The sequence below is a fragment of the Symphalangus syndactylus genome, chromosome 22 (assembly GCF_028878055.3).
Source record: "Symphalangus syndactylus isolate Jambi chromosome 22, NHGRI_mSymSyn1-v2.1_pri, whole genome shotgun sequence".
In the NCBI taxonomy this organism is placed as follows: Eukaryota; Metazoa; Chordata; class Mammalia; order Primates; family Hylobatidae; genus Symphalangus; species Symphalangus syndactylus.
In genome coordinates, this window is record NC_072444.2 from 16,543,306 (window position 1) to 16,569,066 (window position 25,761).

Below are 25,761 nucleotides of genomic sequence, written 5' to 3' on the forward strand. Positions count from 1 at the left end.
TGCAGGTACCTGTGGTCCCAGCTACTGGGGAGGCTGAGGTGGGAGAATCACTTGGGCCCAGGAGTTTGAGGCTACAGTGAGCCAAGTTCATGCCAGTGTACTCCAGCCTGGGCAACAAAGGAAGACCATGTCTCCAAAAAAAAAAAAAAATTAGCAGATTGAATATATAAGAATTTTAACAGAGTTAATTTGTTGTTAGGACAGTCCCAAAGACCAAAACTATAAAGGTTAAATTGTTGTTTGAAGTTTAGTGGGGGAAAAAACACAAACAAACAAAAAAACAGTATAAAACTAAATAGGTGATGTGCCTATAATTATGCTTTTTAAATCTCGGAAATAAAATAACCCAAAATGTTTACAATGTCTCAAAGATAACACATAGGTTTTTTTTTTTTTAACTTTATATCTGTCTATACTTTATAAGTGTTCTTCAATGGCTGTGTCTTTTTATGATTAGAATAAATAAATAATCTAGATAAAGGGAGATTATGCCAGTGACAGCAAGAATGTTTGTCATTCTTATACTTACTGTGTAACATTTCTGAGTCAGGATTTTACACTAAAAACCATGACTTAACTATTAGCAGTTTCTTTAAGAGCGGATATTTCTGCAAAGAAAAAGAAAGAGTGCATGTTCTAGATCATGTGTTTACACAGAATATTTCCTCAGGATGCAGTATATCCCTGTCTCTTAACTACTCTTGACTCTGCTATCCCTTTAAGACCTACAATTTTACATAAAAGTTTTTCTCCATTTTTTTTTTTTTTTTTTTTTTGAGATAGAGTCTTGCTCGATCGCCCAGGCTGGAGTGCAGTGGCGTGATCTCTGCTCACTGCAACCTCCACCTCCCAGGTTCAAGTGATTCTCCTGCCTCAGCCTCCCGAGTAGCTGGGATTACAGGCACATGCCACCATGTCTGGCTAATTTTTGTATTTTTAGTAGAGGCAGGGTTTCACCATGTGTTGGCCAGGCTGGTCTCGAACTCTTAACCTCAAGTGATCTGCCTGCCTTGGCTTCCCAAAGTGCTGGGAATACAGACGTGAGCCACTGCGCCCAGCCTCCATATTCTAATTACCTCAGACTTCAGGGAAAACTATTTTTAAAAACACATGTGGGTTTTATAAAAACCGGTAAGTTTATGAAACTTTTACATTAGCCCTAGCCCTCAGTCTCCAAATCCAGTGTTTATCTCTTAAGTTGTATAGGAATAGTTGTTAGCTCTTAATATGCAGGAGTAACAATTTGACTCCAGTTAAGCCCACATAAAAAGTAAATGAAAAACTAAGAGACTCTTCCATTTATGGGGATGACTTGTATTACATCCTACAGATACCAGAAAAATGTTACCGTAAGGTGCGTTCTTTTTGAAATCTTAAGATGAAGTCCTTTCCAGTTACAGAATTATTGATGTAACACATCAAAAATTGTTTCCCTCCAATTAACTGTAGGAACAGTAAACTGTAGCACAGTTTTAAAACTTACGTAGAGAGAAGACAAAGAATCTCCCTAAAGCCCAATGATTAAACATGTCTGTTAATTTGTCCATTAGACGTTTTACAAAATAGCTCTGAAGAAAAACATTTTGTTCCAATAGCATAAAAATTTGCAAAAATCTTGAAATCAGCATTACCTTTTTGTATTTTTGTTTTTATTCATCTTTTAATGTAGTTGAAATTAAATGTGTCTGTAAGAGTTTAGTTCTTAGGTAGGGGAGTCCAGGTAATTATGAATCCTATGCAGAGACTGTTGCTTGTCCTGTCATGCTTTAATACAAGACAAGGAGGAAACAATCTACATCTTTGCCTTGGGAAGGTCAATAATACTGCCTTTGCCTAGAACTGCTATTATTTGTTCAGTCAACAAATTCGAGTGCCCTCCCTGTGCAATGAACTAGAAAGTAAAGAACAAATCTAAGACAGTATCTTAAATTTAATTGCCCCATTCTAGTTTAATCAGTGTTAATTATCATGTAAATTTGTGTCACTCTCTGTTGTCCCTCTCCCTTTTTCTTCCTGACTGCTTCCCTTCTACTTCCTTTTCTCCCCCTTCATTCCTCAGCACACCCAAATTTTACTGCACCTTTCTATCAGTAATTGTAGGAGAAGGGATATATGCCCCAACCTCACTGGGCATTAGGGGTGTGTGTGTGTGTGTGTGTGTGTGTGTGTGTGTGTGTATCTGTTCAGATTTTTTTAAAGGACTGTCTCCTAAAGAAGTCTGTGCTCTTTCTGTCCCTCTTTTTCTGAATTACTGTTTTAAATCAAGACTTTAAATAGCCACTTAAACAAGATGAGTAATAATTCTCACTGGCTCAGTAGCTGTTTTTTTTTCCAAGTATGTTAAATATGTTATATTACTGAAGGAAGAAATATTTTGTTTCATGTTTTGGGGTTGAGTATATTTGATACATTTGTGGAAAGAAAAGTTTATCTTTGTTTTTTGTTGTTTAGAGGAAGTTCCTTTTGATCTTATATTTGAGCCCCAAAAAATCCTCCAAAAAATTGTTCTTCCTCTTTTCCATGAATGAAATTGAGAGCTAAATTCATACAAATGCAAAACAAAATAAAATTACAGATTCTGTAACTCCTAAAAAGATTCAGCTATAGAAGCAGAGTTGAAAATCACAAGAATTTTGGAGGAAGCACATTAAACAGACTGGTTATATCAAATCAGAAGATCCACAAAAAATGCAAAGAGACAACTGCCGAATATATGTATTCAGTAGAAGGCTGTGAGACAATAGCAAATTTAAACCCACCCATGGTTTCCATCCTTTGAAAAAATTTACCTTGAGTAGGACACAAAGGAAGAATATCAGCTGGTCTGTTAGTGTTTCCTTAATGGTTCCTGAGGGGAAGAAAAAAGAATTGGTGTGAGATGTGTATAACAAATAAGACATGCAGAGTATTTTTTAAGATGGTATAGTAATTTTGAGGAAAAAAATTAATATTAAATGTCTCCTTTTTCTTGTTCCCCCAAAAAATGTGTGTGCACCATCTACTGTCATACCAAAAAAGATGAGACTGTCCCAGAATCTCAGTGAATTATCTTATATTTCTGTAGGGAATCAGATTAGATGATACCCTTTAGCTTTGTGTTTATTTGCTTTTGGTAATGTTCCCTATTAAGTGGCCTTTCTTTAACTCTTCTCCCTGTTCATTCTCCTATAGTACCTCACTCCTGTCTATTGATTCATAAGTTGCCCTCTGTAGAAGCTGTTTAGTATCATCAGCTTACTATCTGATGGTTAAAATGTCTTTCACTTATACACCCATGATTCTGTGGAATTTGTAAGCCAGATGAATTTTTTAAAGTCCTTTGTAAACTTAATCCTTTAATCTAGAAATCTGAAACCATGGAATAATTCAGTAAAAATTATCTATTTTCTTAGTTTTCACTCTAGCAATATGAAAGGCTAGACAAACAGTATTGATCTGAGATGAAAACAGAATGTTTTAGAAATGCTGCCTATCTAATGAAACCTTAATTGAGGTATCCTTTTGTTGTCTAGAAAACTTAAAAATAACAGAATCCTGAGCGTATTATTTTTTATTGCTTGAAGTAACTTTAGATATCTAGTCTCACTCTTATACTTTATAGCTGAGTAATGTAGGAGCCTGAGACCTGTGACTTGCTTAAGTTCACATAGTTGATTAATAGAAGTAGACCCAAGTCTAGAACTGGATCACAAGTCAGTTTTCTTATGTACGTACTCATCACATGTTGAATTACATGCTGGGATATTTCTAACCATGAAATGGGAAGAACGCAGGCCACTGGTTAGAAAGCTACGAGTTTGTACCCACAACACTTGATGTTGCAATCTCTGGGCTACTACACAGTTGTTCACTTGATCAGCCAACTATTTGTTTGGTATAGGTAAAGTTCTCTTTTATCCTGCTTAATTTGAATATAGGTATCACTTAGACCTAATATTTCTCAGAATGACTTTGCAGTGGCAAGTAATGGGCCTGATCTTGTATTTCAGCTCAAATAGCTATAACTGTACCAAAGACATGGAAGAAACCAAAAGATCGGACCCGAACCACTGAAGAGATGTTAGAGGCAGAATTGGAGGTAAGCAAATCTCTTAAGTTCATATTCAGAGCAGTAGTGCCATTTCACAGACAGGTATGTGTTTATACCTATTTATTGAAATAGTTTTCCAAGCAAAACAATATATCAAGCTCAGAGACTAATTGTTTTAAGTCCATTTTATATTAGAATTTTAAAAAGATTTTTAGTAGCATATTTGATTTCATTTAATTCTTATTTTTCTTTCAAAATACCTCTTTTAAAATAACAAACTTGGCCAGGCACAGTAGCTAACAACTGTAATCCCAGCACTTTGTGAGGTGAAGGCAGGATGATCACTGGAACCCAGGAGTTTGAGACCAGCCTGGGCAACATAAGGAGACCCTGACTGTACAAAAATGTTTTAAAAAATTAGCCACACATGATGGTGCACACCTGTGGTCCCAGCTACTCGGGAGGCTCAGGTGGGAGGATTGCTGGAGCCCTGGAGGTGGAGGCTGCAATGAGATGTGATCACTCCACTGCACTCCAGCCTGGGCAACACAACGAAACATTATCTCAAATAAATAAATAAAATGACAATTTTTGGTTAACTCTCCTCTTCCCCCAACTGGAACTTTTCTTTTTATTAACTGGATAGAAAGATAATCTGGTAAACAAAAATGGAGAGTTTTTAAAAATACCATTAGTAATGGTGGTAGAATTCATCTAGTACATTATAAAGAAATTCATTTTGAATCTGTCATCTGTTAACTGCATCCCAGAAACATAACTTTTCTTCATATGGTTTGTCTATCTTAAAATAAGCCATGCCAGATTTTGCTTTAGATTAAAACATACCAAGTCCAAAAGATGAATGTGAGGAAGAAAAAAGGACAAATCAGTCCTAAGGATTACTCTAACAATTTCCTTGTCTGTAATCTCAACATCCTTAGCATTATGTATTGAAGCTTATAAATGAAGAGCAATGTAAATCTTTACGTAGCTTTTTCCCCTTTTTTTGACTATTCTTTTAGCTACTTTATTAAAATATTTTACTCAAGGTTTAACATGATAATATTAAAATGTAAAAATTATCTTAAGATAACTTTGAGTGTGTTTACCTCATTTGGCTTTTCTAGCAAGTTATAATTCTTACCTTCTTTGGGCATCTAACAGTACCCCTTGGTTACTTTTCTTGTGCTGTCATTGCTGTTACATGATGCTGTGTTGATGTCACTGTTAGTCCCATAGCAACCACTAAAATGTTGATGGGTGTGATTTCATTGTGGTTATTAGGGTGTAAAACTTGGCAGTAAGGTATAGAGGTGCAAATAGTCATTGCACTCCTTTTGCAGCTGAACCTGAAAATGTTCCTCCTACAGAGAGTAAAATACCTTCCAGAGGCATGGGAATCACGTACATTCCTGCTGTGGCTTTTAAGAGCTTCATTAACTTCTTTCTTTTTAGATTCAGCTGGTTTTTTTGTTATTTTTCTTCTGTTATACTTCATGTTGGATTTCTAAGCATTACTGAATATTAGATAGGCCACTCCTCCCATGCCTTCAAATATTCATCCTAATCTTCAGCTTGAGGTTCAGCAAACTTTTTGTGTAAAGGTCCAGATAGTAAATATTTTAGGCTGTCACAATTCCTCAAATCTGCCGCTATAGCTTAAAAGCAGCCATCAACAATGTGTAAATGGAAGAAGCATGGTTGTATCTTCACAAAACTTTATTTGGTGGACATTGAAATCTGAATTTGTATGCCAGGAAATATTTTTCCAGATTTTTTCAGATATTACAAATATAAATATCATCCTTACCTTGTATGCTGTGCAAAAGCAGGCGGTGAGCCAGAATTGGCCCTTGGGCCAGAGTTTGCTATAAAGCTGCTTTAGCTTGTTACTCTTGAAACACAAGAACTGTTTTGACTTATTTTGAACCAATCACTTTTTCTTAACTTTATAGTGTAAGACAAGTTTGGGCGCAGTGGCTCATGCCTATAATTCTAGCACTTTGGTAGGCTGAGGCAGGAGGATCACTTGAGGCCAGGATTTCGAGACCAGCCTGGCCAACATGACGAAACCCCATCTCTGTTAAAAATACGAAAATTAGCTGGCCATGGTGGCGCGTGCCTATAATCCCAGCTACTCAGGAAGCTTATACAGGAGAATCACTTGAACCCAGAAGGCGGAGGTTGCAGTAAGCCAAGATTGTGCCACTGCACTTCAGCCTGGGCAAGAGAACGAGACTCTGTCTCAAAAAATAAAATAACCTAAAAAATTTTTGAAAACTAAAGCAAGACAAAAAATATTTGGTTTTTTACACAGTGACTTCTTTCAGAAATCCTTTTTTCTGTCTTTCCTGAAACTGAGCTTTCGTTGGCGTAGTGTAGTAAATACTGGATGCCATTGTCTTCATTTCCACTAATCAAGCTTCCCCTTTCTTAGATTTATTTTCTCAGCTTTTAAAATAATTTGTTTCTGGTGTCAGCTTATTTGGGTTACATATTAGGTTGTTGCATTATTAAAGATATTTATCAAAATTATAGTCTAGAGGCTGGACGTGGTGGCTTACGCCTGTAATCACAACACTTTGGGAGGCCAAGAAGGGCAGATCACGAGGCCAGAAGTTTGAGACCAGCCTGACCAACATAGTGAAACCCTGTCTCTACTAAAAATACAAAAATTAGCCAAGCGTGGTAGTGTGTGCCTGTAATCCCAGCTACTCAGGAGGCTGAGGCAGGAGAATCGCTTGAACCTGGGAGGCGGAGATTGCAGTGAGCCGAGATCGTGCCACTGACTCCAGCCTGGGTGACAGAGCAAGACTCTGTCTCGAAAAAAAAAAAAAAATTATAGCCTTGAAAAGTAAGGATGAAGGATGATTTCATGTTAAAATTGCTTGGCAAAGTATCTTAAAATAAGTTTTAAAATGTTAGAGCATTTCATCAATTATTATATACATAGTTGCCAGTCTGATTTTCTAGCACTTTTAAAAAACTCATTGCATTAAGCAGAGTTCTGTCAAGTGAATTCTTAACAGATCCCTATAAAAGGTTTACCTTTGGCTGTCCAGCCAATGAAGTGATCTCTTTCTTAAATCTGTTTCTGCATAAACAATTTAGGAACCGTACAGACTAGTTGACTAGGATTTTATCCTGCTTAAAAAAAACCCATAAATATTTAATTAAGCTATTTTTGTTATTCTCTTCAAATACCCCTCATAGTAATACACCTCAGATAATTCAGTGATTCTGTGTTCTCTGAATTATGGTTTGTTTTTCATAGAACTAGTTTCTTTATACTTCTTTTTCCAGTTAGAAATTAAATTTCTAAGTAATACAGCCTCTGTTTATATATGATAGACTGTTGTTGATTGTAGGTACAGAGAAGAGGATGCACTGTATTCTCTAAAAAAAAACTTGTTTCACATTTTATAAGATCTGAAATAAGAATTCTGTATAATTGTATAATTTGGTTATGTTGCTCTTTAATAAGTTTAAATACCATTTACATACTCATATCCCAGATTATTAAATGTCTTCTTGATGACCTGTACTTAATTATGAGATGGTATTATAAGATTATTATAATTAGACTATAGAAGAGTCTAAAATTTTTAAAAATGAGGCTGCTGATTCATGATTCAAATTTCATAGATCTGTTTTTTTCAATGTTTAAATGATACCTACTTTCTGCCATGCTTTATAAAATAAATTGTTTCCAAACTTATTTTTTTAGAATTGTATGTCTGTCTGTCTTTTGAGGGTTTTTATATACTATCTTTTTCCATGAATTAGTCGGGGGAATAGGGGTGGGGTGGGGTTTGTGCATATTTGCATGAACTTTTTATTTCCATTATTAGAAACAGAGTGTAAAAACCATCTATTTCTGTTGATAACATTAAACGATTTATTGGCTTTTCAACCATGATCTGTTACATGGTAAAAGAAAATTTACTAGTATTATATCTGTTTTAATACTATCTAACAAAGAAGTATTTGTCACTCAAAAATTGTTTTAAACATAATTTCATAGATTATTTGGGGTGAACTTTTTTCTTCTATATATGACACTACTTTACACTATCCTCTGCTGAACCAGCTCCAGTTTTTGGCTCTTCTCCTCGTGTGACTTTATCAATGTGAACACCTCTGAGTACTTGTTTCAGAGGATTGTTTTCAGAGTGCTTACCCTTCGTGAAAAAGGAGTTCACAGAGAACTTTGCCTCAAGGAGTTTTGAAGATTCATGAGGACTTTACAGAGCCATTTTTGATATCTGATGCTAAGATGGTAAAAAATAATCTAGGGAATAACTTCAATTCTTTTTTGCCTTCTGAAAATAGGTGTGATACACCAGAATCCAGATTTCTCTTTTTTTTCTCTCTCTTTTTTTTTTTGTATACAAGATTTTTCTATATGGTCACAGTCTCAGAGAAGTCTAAGAACGAATAACAAAATAGATTTTAACTAGCAAGTGGCCTTTTTGTAAAATGAGATATGATCAGTTTTATAGGACTTAGATGCTTTAAGCTATTCTCCAAATTGTCAATTTCACAGCCAGAGGACAGCATAAAAAATACCCTCCAGTGTTTCTTTTTATATTTGTTGAGCTTTAATGGCAAGGGTAGTGTAGTGCTTGTTTTAGATTTCTGACTAGGACTCTTTCATGATCATAAAGTTCCATGGATTAACAGTTCTTTGCATTCTAACCTTTGGTATATTTGGATATTATTAGTCTCATGTTAAAGCATTTCAGCAGCCATTTGAATGGTCTTCCTTTTCCTAGGTGCTGAAATGAGAAAAGTATTTTTTTAAAACTCAGCATTCTAATACCACGTGCTGAACACAGACATTCTTATCTTGAATGACATGTTTTCCTTTGCTTTTTGAAGGGGGTAGATGTAGGTTTTTCTGTATATTTACACCCATGGAAAAAATGTAACCTCTTTGTTCATTTATTATTTAGCCTAAAGCCGAAGAGGAGCTTTCAGTTGACAAAGTACTTGAATCTGAACAAGATAAAATGAGCCAGGGGTTTCATCCTGAAAGAGACCCCTCTGACTTAAAAAAAGTAAAAGCTGTGGAAGAAAATGGAGAAGAAGCTGAGCCAGTACGTAATGGTGCTGAGAGTGTTTCTGAGGGTGAAGGAATAGATGCTAATTCAGGCTCCACTGATAGTTCTGGTGATGGGGTTACATTTCCATTTAAACCAGGTAAGTTTATACCTGCCTTCCTATGTACCTCTTTTTCCCTTTACTGCAACCTTAGAGAATGTTGCCTCTTTTTAGAGAGATACTGGATGGAAGAAAGAGGTTTATCACAATATAATATTTACAGGACAGATCAGCAAACGTAAGTTAGTGACTAGCAAATCCAGAGAGTTCTGTATTGCTGGAAATGATACCCGACACTGGTATTCCCCTTTCACTGGCATTGAAAGAGCATCTGGCAGAGGGAATCAGACAGTGCCAGGCTAGTGGGTGCAGTTTGATTTTTAAAATTATTGTATTCATTTTAATTGAAAGGGATATAGAGATATTACCATATTCCTCGAGATGGCATTAGTCATCTTTCATAAGACTTGAACTCTGTTGACAGAAATCACTCTGTAGAACTGAATTCTGAAACAATGTATTGAGTACCTGCAGTATGGGAGGTTCCCTGTGGTAAATATGTATGATAAACAAGTAAATTAGGAATATATATGATAAACATATGGTAAACAAATATAAACCCTGGAGGATTTTTTTATCTTAAGATACCATCAAATGCATTAAACCTCTATCATAATACTATATAAACTGTGACTGACTTTGAGATATATGGAGAGATTTGGTATGGATCTGTGAGGAAAGATGGTTCCTTTGATAAAAAGTTTGGGCTGGGTGCGGTGGCTCACGCCTGAAATCCCAGCACTTAGGGAGGCCGAGGCCGGCAGATCACCTGAGGTCGGGAGTTCGAGACTAGCCTGACCAACATGGAGAAACCCCATCTCTACTAAAAATACAAAATTAGCTGGGCGTGGTGGCACATGCCTGTAATTTCAGCTACTTGGGAAGCTGAGGCAGGAGAATTGCTTGAACCCGGGAGGTGGAGGTTGCAGTGAGCCGAGATTGTACCATTGCACTCCAGCCTGGGCAACAAGAGCGAAACTCCATCTCAAAAAAAGAAAGAGAGAAAGTTTGGAGTAGGTGAAAAGTTTTCCTTAGTCTGCCAAATCTAGACTAAGTTTTGCAGGAGGTAGAGTTTGAATGTAAAATACCAGACCTCAAAGGTAATCTAGATCGGTATTTTTCAAACTGTTGGATTTAATACATTTAATAGATTGTGAAATTAATAGGTCACAACGAACATTTTAAAAAAGGATAATATAATAAAAAATGTCAGTTATTACATGTAAGTAAGAATAAGTATTGTTTTTAGAAACTTTGTAGTTATATATGTGTTTATAATTGTCCAGGGTCGTGAAGTCATTATATGTCTTACTGTGAGTTGTAGTCAGAGATGTTTGAAAACCAGTGACTAGTACTTACCACTTTATTTTATATTATTTTTAAAATTTTTTATTTATTGTTTATTTTTTACAGAGGGAGGGTCTCACTATGTTGCCCAGGCTGCTTTCAAACTCCTATGCTCAAGCAGTCCTCCTGCCTCGGCCTCCCAAAGTGCTCCCACGCCCAGCCCTTACCACTTTGATATACTGATCTTTCACTACCAGTAAACTCCTGTTAATGGGCTTTATGAAATTGTAAATTTATGCTATTGTAAAACTTTTTTTAAAAAAACCCTAGGACTCAGTGTACTGAATTGCTTTTGTCAACTTAGGCTTGTATACTGTGTTCAAAAATAAAGAAAAAGATCTAGGCTTGTACCAGGTTACAGAGTACTTGTAGCCATTACCAATGTGTCTTAAGAAAATGGAAACACTATTGCTATTTTTAGACTATGCAAATTATATTTTATATTAATTTATGTTTTAATATTTTGTATATTGCATAATTTATGTTACTTATATTTTATATTATATTTTCATTCTTTTCATCCATCAGTTTTGCAGTATAGGCCCTGACTATAATTGACCAACTCCCTTTTGCCCTTGTAGTATTTAACAGCAGTAATTGGAAAAAAGACAATAGTCATTGGGAAAAAAACAGTTTGAAATTTAGATCCCAATAAGCTGTCTACTTTTTAATAAATATAATAGGGTAATAAAGATATGGTGGAAAACATTTGGAATATTCTCAAAGACCCTCAGTGGGTCTATAACCTACACATTAGGAATCTCTAATGTAAGAAGGATCCAATCTGCTATCAGGAAGTAATCTGGAGTCTGATTTTGATGAGTTTTATTAATTAAAATAAGAAAACTGTGATTTCGTTTTAGATGAAATTACAGGCAGGAGAAAAAACTTAGTATCTAACTGCTTAGACATTTCATTATCTTAAGTTGTTTCTGTGTTTTGTGTCCTTCTGCTTTTTTTTTTTTTCTCTAAAATAACATTTCCAAGTGAACAACCAAAGTATCCTTTTTTATGAAGCCAAGGGTTTTATCAGGTTTCTTATTTCTTAGTTATTTAAGTTATTTAGTTATTTAAGTCTTATTTCTAAGTTATTTATTTAATGAGGATTATTACATGTCCCTGGCCAAAGGTTACTTAGTGTGTATGCGAAGTGATTCCTACTTGCTTTAGATTATTTTACTACTCAAAGTATTTAGAAGGGATGAAAGAACAAGTGATGGTTTAAAATCTTTACATATTTTCTGACTGTATTTCATTGTTCCCTTCTATTTTTTGTTTGTTCATGAAGAGATAAATACTGGAATGTGGTTTGTACTCTTAGGGGATGTAAGTCATGCATCATTTAATGACGGTGATTTGTTCTGAGAAATGCATCATTAGGCGATTTCTTCTTTGTGCAAACAAGAGTGTTTACACAAACCTAGATGTTCTAGCCTACTACACACTTAGGCTGTATAGTGTAGCCTACTGCTCTTAGGCTGCAAACCGGTACAGCATGTTACTACACTGAATAGTAGGCAGTTGTAACATAATGGTAAGTATTTGTGTATCTCAATATAACTAAATGTAGAAAAGGTATGGTAAAAATACTATATAAAAGATTTAAAATGATACACTGTATAGGGCGCTTACCATGAATGGAGACTGCAGGACTTAAAGTTGTTCTAGATGAGTGGTGAGTGAATGTAAAGGCCTAGGACATTACTGTATGCTGGTGTGGATTTTGTAAACATTAGGGCACACTACATTTATTTTAAAATGTGTACTTTCTCTAATAATGAATTAATCTTAGCTTACCTTAACCTTTTTACTTGATAAACTTTTTAATTTTTTGACTTTGACTTTTATAATAATATTTAGCTTAAAACACACTGTATAGCTATGCAAAAATATTTCTTTTTTTTTTTCTTCTTCTTCCTCTTCCTCTTCCTCTTCTTCTTCTTCTTCTTCTCCTCTTCTTCTTCTTCTTCTTCTTCTTCTTCTTCTTCTTCTTCTTTCTTCTTCCTTTTCTTTTTTTTTTTTTTTTTTTTTTTTTTGAGATAGAATCTCACTCTGTTACCCAGGCTACAGTGCAGTGGTGCAATCATAGCTCACTGCAGCATCAGCCTCCTGGACTTAAGTGATCTTCCCACCTCAGCCACCTGATAGCTGGGACTACAGTTGGACGTCACCATGCCCAGCTAATTTTTAAAAAAATTTTTTCTAGAGATTAGGTCTTACTACATTGCCCAGGCTGGTCTCAAACTCTTGGCCTCCCAAAGTACTGGGATTATAGGTGTGAACCACCATCCCTGGCCTTGTTTCTTTATATCCTTATTCTATAGGCTTTTTTCTATTTTTAAAATTATTTATCTTTTTACTTGTTAAGGATTTTTGTTAAAAACTAAGGCACAAACGCATACATTAGCCTAGGCCTATACACGGTCAAGCGCGGTGGCTCACGCTTGTAATCCCAGCACTTTGGGAGGCCGAGGCGGGTGGATCACGAGGTCAGGAGATCGAGACCACAGTGAAACCCCGTCTCTACTAAAAATACAAAAAATTAGCCGGGCGTGGTGGCGGGCGCCTGTAGTCCCAGCTACTCGGAGAGGCTGAGGCAGGAGAATGGCGTGAACCCGGGAGGCGGAGCTTGCAGTGAGCCGAGATTGCGCCACTGCACTCCAGCCTGGGCGACAGAGCAAGACTCCGTCTCAAGAAAAAAAAAAAAAAAAAAAAAAAAAAAGATCATCAACATCACTGTCTTCTACCTCCAGATCTTGTCTCATTGGAAGGTCTCCGGGGGCAATAATATGCATAGAGCTGTCATCTCCTATTATAACAGTGCCTTCCTCTGGAATATTTCCTGAAGGACTTGCCTGAGGCTGTTTTACAGTTAACTTTTTTTAATAAGTAGAAGGAAAATACTCTAGTGATTAAAAAGTATAGTATAGTAGATACATAAGCTGGTAACATAGTTATTTCTTATTACTATGAAATATTATGTTATACTTGATTGTATGTGCTATACTTTTAAATGACTGGCAGCACAGTCCGTTTGTTTACACTACCATTAACACATACATGTGAATAATGCATTGTGCTGCCACATTAGGATAGTTACAGTGTCATTAGGCAATAGGAACCTTTCAGCTTCATTATAGCCTTATGGGCTATAATGTTGTAAATGCAGTTGTATATGCAGTTTGTTACTGATGGAAACATTGTTATGCAATGCATGACTGTGTATATAATGCCCTACAAACAGTTGTCTGCCTATATTCCTCTTTCTAGAATCCTGGAAGCCTACTGATACTGAAGGTAAGAAGCAGTATGACAGGGAGTTTCTGCTGGACTTCCAGTTCATGCCTGCCTGTATACAAAAACCAGAGGGCCTGCCTCCTATCAGTGATGTGGTTCTTGACAAGGTAAGCTGCGTACTCAGAGAAAACTAGTTCTTTTTGGTGGGAACTGATTTTAACTACAAGAGCAAATATGTGAAGTATGAGCAATTTTTAGTAATTGTTAGACCAAATGATGTAAAAATATCTAATGTTTAAGAATTTGTTTCCCTAAACACTGTTGGATTTTGAGTTTCTTATAGGTTACAGTCATTCTGGGATTTGGCCCCTATTGGAGTGGTGTTTTTTTTAATGTTTATTAATTGATTTATCTGCTTATTGTGGCTGTTTTTTGGTGATACAAAAATTTTGTGTTTGTTGGGGGAAACATGGCTAAATTGATATGGAGGTCTTTCTTATTGTTCTAAAAGTTCATTATGGAATTCTGTTGTCAATGAGGACAGGTCAGAAATCTAGGAAGGTATTTGGCAGATCAAACATAAGTGAGAGTCAACATGATTCAAATAATATGTATCTCAAAATGTACCTAATAGATACCTCCAGTGATTGACTTCTCCAATCTTGTGCAAATAGGCATCCTTCCTCTTTGCATCTGATCTTTATGGTGCACACAGCAAATTAGTACAGTCAGTATTTGTTTACTAAATTAAAAGGAGTAAAGTCAGATCTACTAAATAATTTCATGTAAATCAAAGATAAATCAGAGCTGATGATTAAGCTTGAAGTATTTTTGTTTTGTAGTGGAACAAAAATGTAAAAGTAGAGATTAACTATCTTATGGAATCGTATCTACCTCTTAACCGATTTATGCCTAGTGTTTCATTATTGGAATGCTAAGCTTGTGAGAGTTATTTATATCCTACTGCTCAAGGTCATAACCAAGGTCTGATTTTTCACACAAAAAAATTTGCAGCCTCTGGCATACATGGGTTAGTAAAGATGTCCAGCAGCTGCTTATCCAGAACTCATTTATATTATTTTACTTTCTTATAGCAACAGGTCTTCTTACTTCTATTGGTAGTATCTAAGTCTTCTCTCTTAGATACTTATGTGAGGACAGCTGAATGACTGATGAATGGTACTAATTTGAGGCTACTTCAGTACCTCAGAAGTCAAGTGTTATATCCACCAAATTCAATTATCCTCTTTTTTTTTTTCTGAGACGGAGTCTTTCTCTGTCCCCTAGGCTGGAGTGCAGTGGCGCAATCTCGGCTCACCGCAACCTCCACCTCCTGGGTTCACGCCATTCTCCTGCCTCAGCCTCCCAAGTAGCTGGGACTATAGGCGCCCGCCAACACACCCGGCTAATTTTTTGTATTTTTAGTAGAGACGAGGTTTCACCGTGTTAGCCAGGATGGTCTCGATCTCCTGACCTCGTGATCCGCCGGCCTCAGCCTCCCAAAGTACTGGGATTACAGGCTTGAGCCACCGCACCCGGCCTCGATTATCCTCTTAGAAAATATTCCTGCCTGTCCTGCTGCCTTATCTGTTTATGACTTTGGCCACTAATTAGTTGATTTCTCACTGATCTGCTTAACTTTGTGTTGTCCATAGTCACGTTACATGCCTATTCAAAGTCAGATATCTCAGATTAACAAGGCAGACAGTGACATTTTAAATGAATCATCACCTATGAAACATGTCTCCTCTAAGACTTACTGTCCACTCATAATACATTCTTTACTAACCATAAGTCTACAGCATCAAAACTAAAATGAGCAGTAACAGGATTCCTGTAGGCAAGTGCTCTATATCCTGGTGAATATTTTTTTTTAATTCTAAAATTTGGCCCTAGTGTAGAGGATCTCAAAATATCTTGTCTTGTGCCATTCAGTTGGTCCTCAGTATCTAGTGAGCCAGTCTGCTGATTATGTATAGCCCCTACTTGGAAATTTAAGGCCTAAATCATTCCCAGGGTATCAGAAAACTATTGTTTTAGCCTAATGGCTCTAAGGGTGGCCCAGGAGAAGCTGCCATGGATGAGATTGGACTTCTGCTGGTTCCAAAGCTGGTGCTTACCGTTTCAGCTGATGTTATTTTTCAGTAAAAATTTTTGCTATCTTTTGTGGCAGGGAATGCTCTGGAACATGTATTAAGCTTTCTTTTGCTTTTTCATGCAGATCAACCAACCCAAATTGCCAATGCGAACTCTGGATCCTCGAATTTTGCCTCGAGGACCAGACTTTACACCAGCCTTTGCTGATTTTGGAAGGCAGTCACCTGGTGGAAGAGGCGTACCTGTAAGTGCAAGTTCCCTACAACTCACTTAGTTAGACACTGGCACAGACTCCATGAAATCCTGCCTCATGGCAAGACAGCAGCTTTTATTCGTTGATTCTAGTCAAGAAGAAGAAGAAGAGGCAAAGACTATCCTTTCCATACTTATATTAAAGCAGATAAAGAATACACTTGAGTCGTTTTGACTTGGCAGAAGCTAGTCTGCATTAATTTGGTCTTGATTTTTTTTTTCCCTATTTTTTCAATTGAGGTGACCTGCAAATGGATTTAAAAATAGTGCCAACCACGGCCAGGGATGGTGGTTCAGGTCTGTATTGCTAGCACTTTGTGGGGTCAAGGCAGGAGGATCACTTGAGGTCAGGAGTTCAAGACCAGCCTGGCAACAAAGAGAGACCCTGTCTCTACCACAAGAAAAATAAATAAATAAATAAAAGAAAAGAAAAAAATAGGCCACACATGCTGGCGCATGCTTATAGTCCTAGTCCCAGCTACTTGGGAGACTGAGGTGAGAGAATTACTTGACCCCAGGAGGTCCAGGCTACAGTGAGCCATGATCATGCCACTGCACTGCAATCTGGGTGACAAAACAAGAACAGGAGGTCCAGGCTTCAGTGAGTCATGATCATGCCACTGCACTCCAGTATGGGTGACAAAGCAAGACCCTGTCTCTGAAAAAAATATATATACAGAGCGAGCCAACCTCGATAAGATTCCTGTTTTGTTTTGAGGTGTCCTGATATACTGGAGATCTCTGATGACATTCAGCTAATGATCATGTCTTTGTCTTTGTTTCTACAGATTTGCAAAGTGCAGAGCAGGCATGGACTGCCAATTCTGGAACAGAGCAAAGCCCCAACTTGCCCTCCACTGGTGATGTCACACCCACCCATGAAGAGCCTGCCTCTAGGGGTGCGCTGAACACTTTGTTTTTTGTAATAATAGTCTCTGGTGTTATAATATTTTCTGTTACACTCTTTTTATTTACTATTGATTGTTAAGTCAAAATTTGAACAAATGACATGTACAAAAGAGTGCAGTATTGGTAAACTGCAGATTGCCATTACACCCCCAGTGGCAGGCTCTTCAGCAGTGGAAGTGGCATCACCAGTGGAGTTATGCTGGGGCACTGCACTGTGCAGGATTCGGCAGGCTCTGCCTACTCCATGCTTTGTAGACTTGCAGAAAGCATGGGGAAAGTTGCCAATGATGTTGAATATCTCTTTTCCCCAAGTTAGAATGGCATAGAGAGCAATAAATCTAACATTTTGGAAGAGCTTGGGGTTTGATGTACATTTGCAGATAATGCTGTTACTTCATTTTATGTAAGGTGACACTTTTTGTTTCCGCATCACCTTTTTATTTCTGAAATGGCAACTTTTGAAACCTGCTTTAAAATAAGACTGCATTGTCTGAAAACAAATGTCACTTTGTAGATATTTAAATTATTTGATTATTTTCCTGCAACCAAACAGTGGTGGCTTATACTTGAATGCCTGCAGTGTGTTGGAGGCTTTGTAAAACTACCGAAAACCACCTGAATTTGAAGCATACTGTTCATTGAGCCATTAATCCATCACCATTTTAGAGACCTGTGCATGTGAGATACTCTGTTTCTCACACATTTATCTATTTTCAGGAAATACTAAATTAAAATTTTTCTAAATCTTGAGTTACCTCACCAGAAAGTCTTAGAAAGTGGCTTTCTAGAAACCTTTTTTTTTTTTTTTTGAGACGGAGTCTCGCTCTGTTGCCCAGGCTGGAGTGCAGCCACCGCACCTGGCCCTAGAAACCATTTTATACCTTTTTTTTTTTTTTTTGAGACGGAGTCTCGCTCTGTCGCCCAGGCTGGAGTGCAGTGGTGCGATCTCCGCTCACTGCAAGCCCTGCCACCTCCTAGGTTCACGCCATTCTCCTGCCTTGGCCTCCCGAGTAGCTGGGACTACAGGCGCCTGCCACCATGCCCTGCTAATTTTTTTTTTTTTTTTTTTTGTATTTTTAGTAGAGACGGGGTTTCGTCGTGTTAGTCAGGATGGTCTCGATCTTCTGACCTCATGATCCGCCCGCCTCGGCCTCCCAAAGTGCTGGGATTACAGGCATGAGCCACCGTGCCCGGCCCATTTTACACCTTTTCTTTTTCAGTATTATTTCCCTTTTTAATGTTGAAATTTTTATTTGTGTTACTGTTCATTTTGGTTTTGGTTTATATCTTTGTTTTGCCAAATATTTGAAATAATGTTGATGCTGTTTTGAATATTCTGTGGATAATAGCATCTGTGGTTATTATTGCCCAATGTTGTTGATATGTGACTCACAAAATGTATAAATCCTCTTCCAGTGTCACTTTTCACTAACAGCTTGCTAGTCATTGTTTGCTAATAACTAGTTATAACAAAAAGGAAATACTGTGAGTTTAGAATAAGCGATGTCTCTTTTAAATTATAGAAAATAGAAAATGATTTTTAAAAGTAACTTTATCACAGCATATACCACTCCTCTGTATACCTACGTATGTGAGATCAGTGAGTTATTCTGGTACATTCAAAGTAATGTGACCAGAAGTGAGATGTTATCTAGAATTTGTAGTAGCTCCAAAAAGATCAATTTTAATTATTTAATTTACTTTTATTAAGCAGCTTTGTTCTGTGTCAAAAGCTAGTTTTTAAGGGAAATTTTGATGTCTCAGGGTAATGTTGATATGTTAAGCCTTAACACCAGTTATTCTTCCAGCCTGTCTCCTAGATAACAGACATTCTCCACTTAATTTGCCCAGCTTACCTTGGTATATTGTTGTAGATACAGATGGGAATGTCATAGGACATAAATATCAACATATAAAGGAACAAAAATGGCCAGGCACAGTGGCTCATGCCTGTAATCCCAGCACTTTGGGAGGCCAAAGCAGGTGGATTGCTAGAGTCCCAGAGTTCAAGACCAGCCTGGGCAACATGGTGAAATCCTGTCCCTACAAAAAATACAAAAATTTGCCGGGCACGAGGGCACACACCTGTAGTGCCAGCTACTTGAGAGACTGAGGTGGGAGGATTGCCTGAGCCTGGGAAGCAGAGGTTGGAGACAGAGGCTGCAGTGAGCCAAGATCGCACCACTGCACTCCAGCCTGGGCGACAGAGTGAGGCTCTGTCTCAAAAAGACAGGAACAGAAATAATGCTGTTTGGAAAAAAGCAACAGCCCTACTCCCCTACCCTTTGCAGTTTCTGATTCCATACTTCAAATAACTTTTTCCAGTTCTCCAAATTATCTTATAATTATCACTTAATGATACTAAAATCTATGAGGTATGCCCCATTATTATCTTAAGTAGCCATGACTTCTAATATAAACTTTTCTGCAGCAGACTAGGTATGGTGGCTCATGCCTGTAATCCCAGCACTTTGAGAGGCTGAGGTGGGCAGATTACATGAGGCCAGGAGTTTGACCCAGCCTGGCCAACGTGGCGAAACCCTGTGTCTACTAAAAATACGAAAATTAGCCAGACGTGGTGGTACATGTCTGTAATCCCAGCTACTCAGAAGACTGAGGCACAAGAATCGCTTGAACCCGGGAGGCGGAGGCTGTAGTGGGCCACGATCACACCACTGCACTCCAGCCTGGATGACAAAGCAAGACTCTGTCTAAAAACAGAAAAACAAAAAAACAAAAACTTTGCTGCAACAGACTTGCTATAAAATGTTTTTAATGTATGCCAATGATTTTAAAATGTCATATGCAGCTATGTAGTTTTCAAACCTAAGTGTCCTTCACTGGATAGTAAAGTGCATATCTGTTGGAAATTACCATGAAATATTATGTCTTTAGTTATTTTTAAAATAAAATCATGGGCCGGGCACGGTGGTTCACGCTTGTAATCCCAGCACTTTGGGAGGCCAAGGTGGGCGGATCATGAGGCCAGGAGATCAAGACCATCCAGGCTAACACGGTGAAACCCCGTCTCCACTAAAAATACAAAAAATTAGCTGGGTGTGGTGGCGGGCGCCTGTAGTCCCAGCTACTCGGGAGGCTGAGGCAGGAGAATGGTGTGAACCCGGGAGCTTGTAGTGAGCTGAGATCGTGCCACTGCACTCCATCCTGGGCGACAGAGCAAGGCTCCTTCTCAAAAAATAAAAAATAAAAATAAATAAAATTACTTATCAGTTGTGTTAGTAGTCTTTTTGCGGACATCACAGAAAGCACTCCAAAAAATATATCTTAAGAGGAGCATTGGACCTAGACAAGTAATTTGCCATTTATACTTATTTTAACTAACTTTTGAGATAAACTGATCAATCATAAAAATCCTAGCAGCAAAGAAAAATCCTAGGAGTAAAGTTTTTCTTTAAAGGAACAATTGGTTGTCTTCCTTCTTTAAAAATTTAAGTGCATATTGATTCTGTTTTCTTTGATTATCCAGGTAAGCAGTGGAATTTAAGGTTACAGTCTCCGAATAAGATAGGAATGATGTATATTAAATTGCAAAACAGAGATGGGTATAATTTCGTAATACATTTTTGAAAACTGACAGTGGGTAAAAAATTCAAACTTTAACATCACCTGAAAAAAGAAAATGGCTCACTAATCAACCCCAGACTTTGACGTTTTTAGTTTTGACATTGTGGACCTTGAGCACATTATACCTTAAAGTTCCTTAAAGTACTGTCTTTCAAAGAAAGAAACCAGGTGTCATTTCTTTTTCTGTAGCGCATACCTCTTAGCACAGGATCCTAGATTTTTTGTGTGTTTAGTATATAAATCATTCACCATATGTTGCTACTTCTGAAGGATACCATAAATTTGATTATCTGTATTAAGACTTTCACACACAAAAAGGGACATGAAGTGTTTAAATTTATGTATCACTTTTTTTAAAGTTCCTTTTAATCCTTTGGTGTTGATGATAACATAGTTTTTAGGGTCCTTTTACATGGTTTATATCCTATAATCACAATGCTTTTAGGTAGGGCTGGCATTGTATATATGAGAAAACTTAACAAAACTAAGAGACTTGCCTACAGTAACTTTGCTCATACATAGCATATTTGGACTCTAGATTCTGATTCTTTTGTCTCCTAAGTTCACTACACCACAGTTTTCCAGGCATTGCTATTCCAAACAGTGAATTCATTCTCAGAGTATAAATATGGGCACATTAGAGATTGATTAATTGAACATATTAAGAATTTGTAAGTATAGTAGATCTCTTAATACCTAGATAAATATTTGAGAACAGTGTCTTTATCTTAGTTATAACCAGAGATACAATTACAACTTAAAATTTTTTCTTGGGTGGTTTCACTTGGGTTATAATTTTAACTATTTTATCCTGGACTAACAATTTATCAGTTAGCTTTTCAAAGTTTTTTTTCCTTTGAAGCATTATTGTTACTTTCTCACATCTCTCTGTTGCTCATTTGAAACTCACACATATTTGTCTTGGGTCAGGTAAAGAGATGTGGAATAAATCATATTGCCTTTTCCCAGATTCAGATCTCAAGGCATATTTATTCATTGGTGTTTCCAGTAGGTTTTGGTAATGGGCATTTTCTGACTTTGTCTCCTAATGTGCATCTGTGGCTCTTAGTTGATTTTGACATAATTTCCTTTCATTACATCCAGAAACATTTGTTCTTGACAATGTTTATGTACAAATGCATGGATTAAATTAAATACCTTGTGATAATATTGTTTACCTGAGGTTTAGCCAACCATTTAATAAGTTATTAATCCATATGAGTCAACACTAGAATATAACTTGAATTATAAAAATCAGACATTACTTGATTACCACATTTTTCTATCAGAATTGTTTCTTCTGGGCTACTATATTAAAGTTTCAGTTACAATTTATGCTCTTACAGTAGTACTGTCTGGTTTAACAACTGTTCCCTGTTGGTATTTTTCCAATCTGATGATCTTCATTTCCTTTCAGTTATACCATGTGTCTCATACCTCTGGGTTTATCTGACCTGTTTTTTTTTTTTTTTTTTTTTAATGTTTACCAAATAGTCTGAGATATCATCAGTACTGTATACTTAGCTGGATGCATTTGACAAGATTGGTGTGAAATTTTGCAGAAACCCTAACTTTTGATCCTGATGCATTCTTGATACTACCATTTCTAATTGGGGCAGATGGTGAAGCATAAAGGAATAATTCTGAGAATGATTGATGTGTAAAGGTGTTTGAACTTATCAGCTTAGGCCCCAGACTGCGTTATCTCCTAGAAACTGTCTTTTTATATAATGAATGACATTAAAGTCTATACTTTTTTCTCTGAAGCGTTATATGAATTCAAAAGGGCAGCGTTAGGGCCTTAAGTGAGAAATGATTCTCATTTATGTGTGCTTTGTATGAAGTTTTTATTCTCTCTTGAAATCTAATGGCTAGCCCTTCAGTGCAACTCAGAAAGAAAAAAAAATCTGATGGCAATATTTGCTCAGCACTAAAAGAATGATATATCAGAAAAAGTAAAGGTAGTCAACATGCAGCAGGTCTGCTTGAAGGTAGCAGAGCTTAGTATCAACCCAAATATTTAGCCTTGAAAAATTATTTCCAAGCATTGAAGATAGTAATTATGAATATTTTGATACACAAAATGCAACTTTTAACTTACTCCATTATCTCTACTTAGTGTGCTGGCAGTATAACATGGCAACATACATTGGTTTTAACATAAGAGTATAGTGGGAATCCAGCAGGAACAGAGCAGACAAAAGGAAGACTTTTTTTTCAGGGAGTAATTTAGTTTGACTCTCATTGATGATATATAACGGGCTTATTTTAGTATTTCTGACCCAGCATATCGAGTGGAATCTTTTGTGATCTACAATAAGGCTTAGTGATGATGTTATATTTGCATTTTACCCTGGGATTGTAGAAACCCAGTTTTAGCAGATTTGTAACTATGATGATACCTACCTGTGAATTTTTGTAATTATTGAAGTGACCAGTCCACAGTTATGCAACTAATAAAAGATAAAGCTTCAATTAGGAGTAGTCTTTCTCATTAGAAGTAACGGCTTTGTCAACCATCTGGTTCAAAAAGACCTCTTGTTCAAAAGTTGTAGTGGTGGAGAACATTACATTGATGGTATTCTGCAGTTATTTTTTTACCCCCCAAAAAGATTACATCCAGTTTGAGTGCCTAGTACCCAATCTTTGCGTCTAGCATTGCTTGGCGTAGTCATCAGGCTTGACTTGAACAGCACAGCAAAGCCAATAAATTTTAAGTACTCTGAATAGCTGTAATATTTTTGTCCTAGTTGTTGAATGTTGGATCACGAAGATCTCAACCTGGCCAAAGAAGAGAACCCAGAAAGATCATCACAGTTTCTGTAAAAGAAGATGTACACCTGAAAAAGGCAGAAAATGCCTGGAAGCCGAGCCAAAAACGAGACAGCCAAGCCGATGATCCCGAAAACATTAAAACCCAGGTGAGAACAAAAGCATATCCTAACATTCTGTTGAAATTATATTGATTTTGTTTTAACTTATTTTGCTTTGCTAATGTTTCTAGAGATAATCAATTTAAGACTTTTTATAACATTTTCCTATTAAAAGAATTATTCTAAAAGCCATTATGGATGCCAGGTAACCTACTGTTTTCTCTTGAAATTGCTTTCTGTGTATTTCTTCAGAATAGTTATGAGGTCTAGAGGGTTCATGTGTCATAGACTTATGTAATTCAGGCTTAAGTTAATATTCGCTTTTCTTTAAAATGCATTTTTAGATTTTCAGTGATTGAGTCTCTTTATCCTATTTATCCTAATTATTACATTGCTTTATGTTCCTTATCAGGCCTTCATTGCCAATAAGCTAGAATTTAGAAACTCATCTTGTTTTGAAGCCTTTTGGAATAAAATTTAATTCTTTGAATCTTTTTATGCATGTCCTGCCCTCAGAACTATGAGGATAAATTGAATGGATTTATTTTATTGACACAAAATTAATTTTTATGTATCAGATTATTTAAAGCCTTTATTTATCTTTTGCTTTATACACAATGTCAATTCTTATCCCCAGGTTACCTCTGCGACTTAAGATGTTTTTGCTTCTAGGCACCAAAACTGGAGTCTCTTAAAATTCACACTTGTACCAGAGCCAGGCATCACAGATCACGTACTAACTTTTCAGCATCTGAATTCCTTATATATCTTTTCTCTCAACATGAACAGTTAAGTGTAGCAGTTCAGAGTTCCAGCTCTGGAGGCAGAGTCCTGACTCTGTTAGGCAGGTTCTTAATCTCAACTATAAAATGAAGTTACAAACATTGAGTGCCTCATAGGGCCAGTGTTAAGATTAAATGAAATAAATATAAACCATTTGGCATGGTTCCTGGAGCTTAGTTAAGTGCTCAGTATGATGATGTCCCTGAGATCAGAGATGTGCCTTAGATATCTTTTTGATTCAGTACCATCACATAATCTCAGAGAGCAGGGGATCCCCAACCCCTAGTACCAGTCAGTGGCCTGTTGGGAATGGGGCCACACAGCAGGAGGTAAGTGGTGGCAAAAGAGCATTACCACCTGAGCTCTGCCTCCTGTCAGATCAGTGGCAGCCCTAGATTCTCATAGGAGTGGAACCCTATTGTGAACTGTACATGCAAGCAATCTAGGTTGCACTCTCCTTACGAGAATCTAACTAATACCTGATGATCTGAGGTGGAACAATTTTATCCCAAAAACCACTTTCCTCTTCCCCCCTCAACCCCACCCCCAACCCTGGTCTGTGGAAAAATTATCTTCCACAAAACCAGTTCCTGGTGCCAAAAGGTTGAGGACCACTGTTAGAGTAAATTCTCAGTAAATAATTGTTCAGTAAATAAGCGAACCCACAGAGTAGTTAATACAAAACAAAGATGAAGATGAAGCAATCCATCAACTGGCCATGCTGTCAAACTGTAATTGGCGGCTTGCTTTAGTTTATCTCTGTAGTGATTATCCCCAAACATTTGCCACAGGGTTCCTAAGGACATCCTTCTTCACATTGCTGAGATCAATTCTCTCCATTTCTCTCCATTTCAACATATCTCAACCTTTTTTGGAAAAAAAAAAAATCCTTCTTTGTCCCTCTCTCCAATCTCCCTGAGAAATGCTTAATGATAATGGGCCTAAATGGCCTATAAAGATAGTTAAAACTTCCTACTGGATCTTCATCACTGACAGTGAAGATGTATTTAAGGCACTTGGATTAATGCCATACTTTATTAAATTCTTACTGTACCTATAATGAGGAAATAGATGTTATCCTTTTTTTCCATGAGGAAACTAAAGCTTCAAAAGTTGTCAAGCGTCATGAAAGATGCTAAATAGTCTAGTTGTTATAACTCGTAATCTGCTTCTGTTTATAACAGAATTCTCTCCATTATTGTCCTATTTCAGAAACAGAATAATTGTCTTGATATGAGGCAGCATTAATTAATAGGTTTTCTTTAGTAAGTAGATACAACAAATCAAATGGAGAATTATTAAAATTCCTTTACATAGCCAGTAAAACCTTCTTTTTTGTTGACACTTTCTTTTAAATATGGACTTGCCTTGTTGCCTTCCCTTATGTTCCTACTACTATATTAAATCAGCATTATGAACGACCGCTGTTGATGACCTTAATCTCATCTTCTTGAAGCATTTCTAGGATATCATTGCCTCAGGACA

At 36.9% G+C, this 25,761-nt stretch overlaps 1 protein-coding gene across 11 annotated transcripts in view; it reads left to right on the forward strand.

The window, feature by feature from the left end:
• The window catches only part of EIF4G3 (eukaryotic translation initiation factor 4 gamma 3), a 369,656-nt gene that overhangs the window by 271,174 nt on the left and 72,721 nt on the right, over positions 1 to 25,761 (forward strand). For 8 of the 11 annotated variants that reach the window (XM_063631630.1, XM_055261042.2, XM_063631629.1 and 5 more), the window contains 5 exons: positions 3,990 to 4,078; positions 8,986 to 9,232; positions 13,811 to 13,944; positions 15,999 to 16,118; positions 23,371 to 23,541. In XM_063631630.1, coding sequence (XP_063487700.1) covers positions 3,990 to 4,078; positions 8,986 to 9,232; positions 13,811 to 13,944; positions 15,999 to 16,118; positions 23,371 to 23,541 — 761 coding nt within the window. Of the gene's footprint in view, positions 1 to 3,989; positions 4,079 to 8,985; positions 9,233 to 13,810; positions 13,945 to 15,998; positions 16,119 to 16,914; positions 17,026 to 23,370; positions 23,542 to 25,761 lie in introns of all 11 variants that reach the window. The other 3 variants (XM_063631623.1, XM_063631624.1, XM_063631627.1) reach the window with 1 other exon arrangement.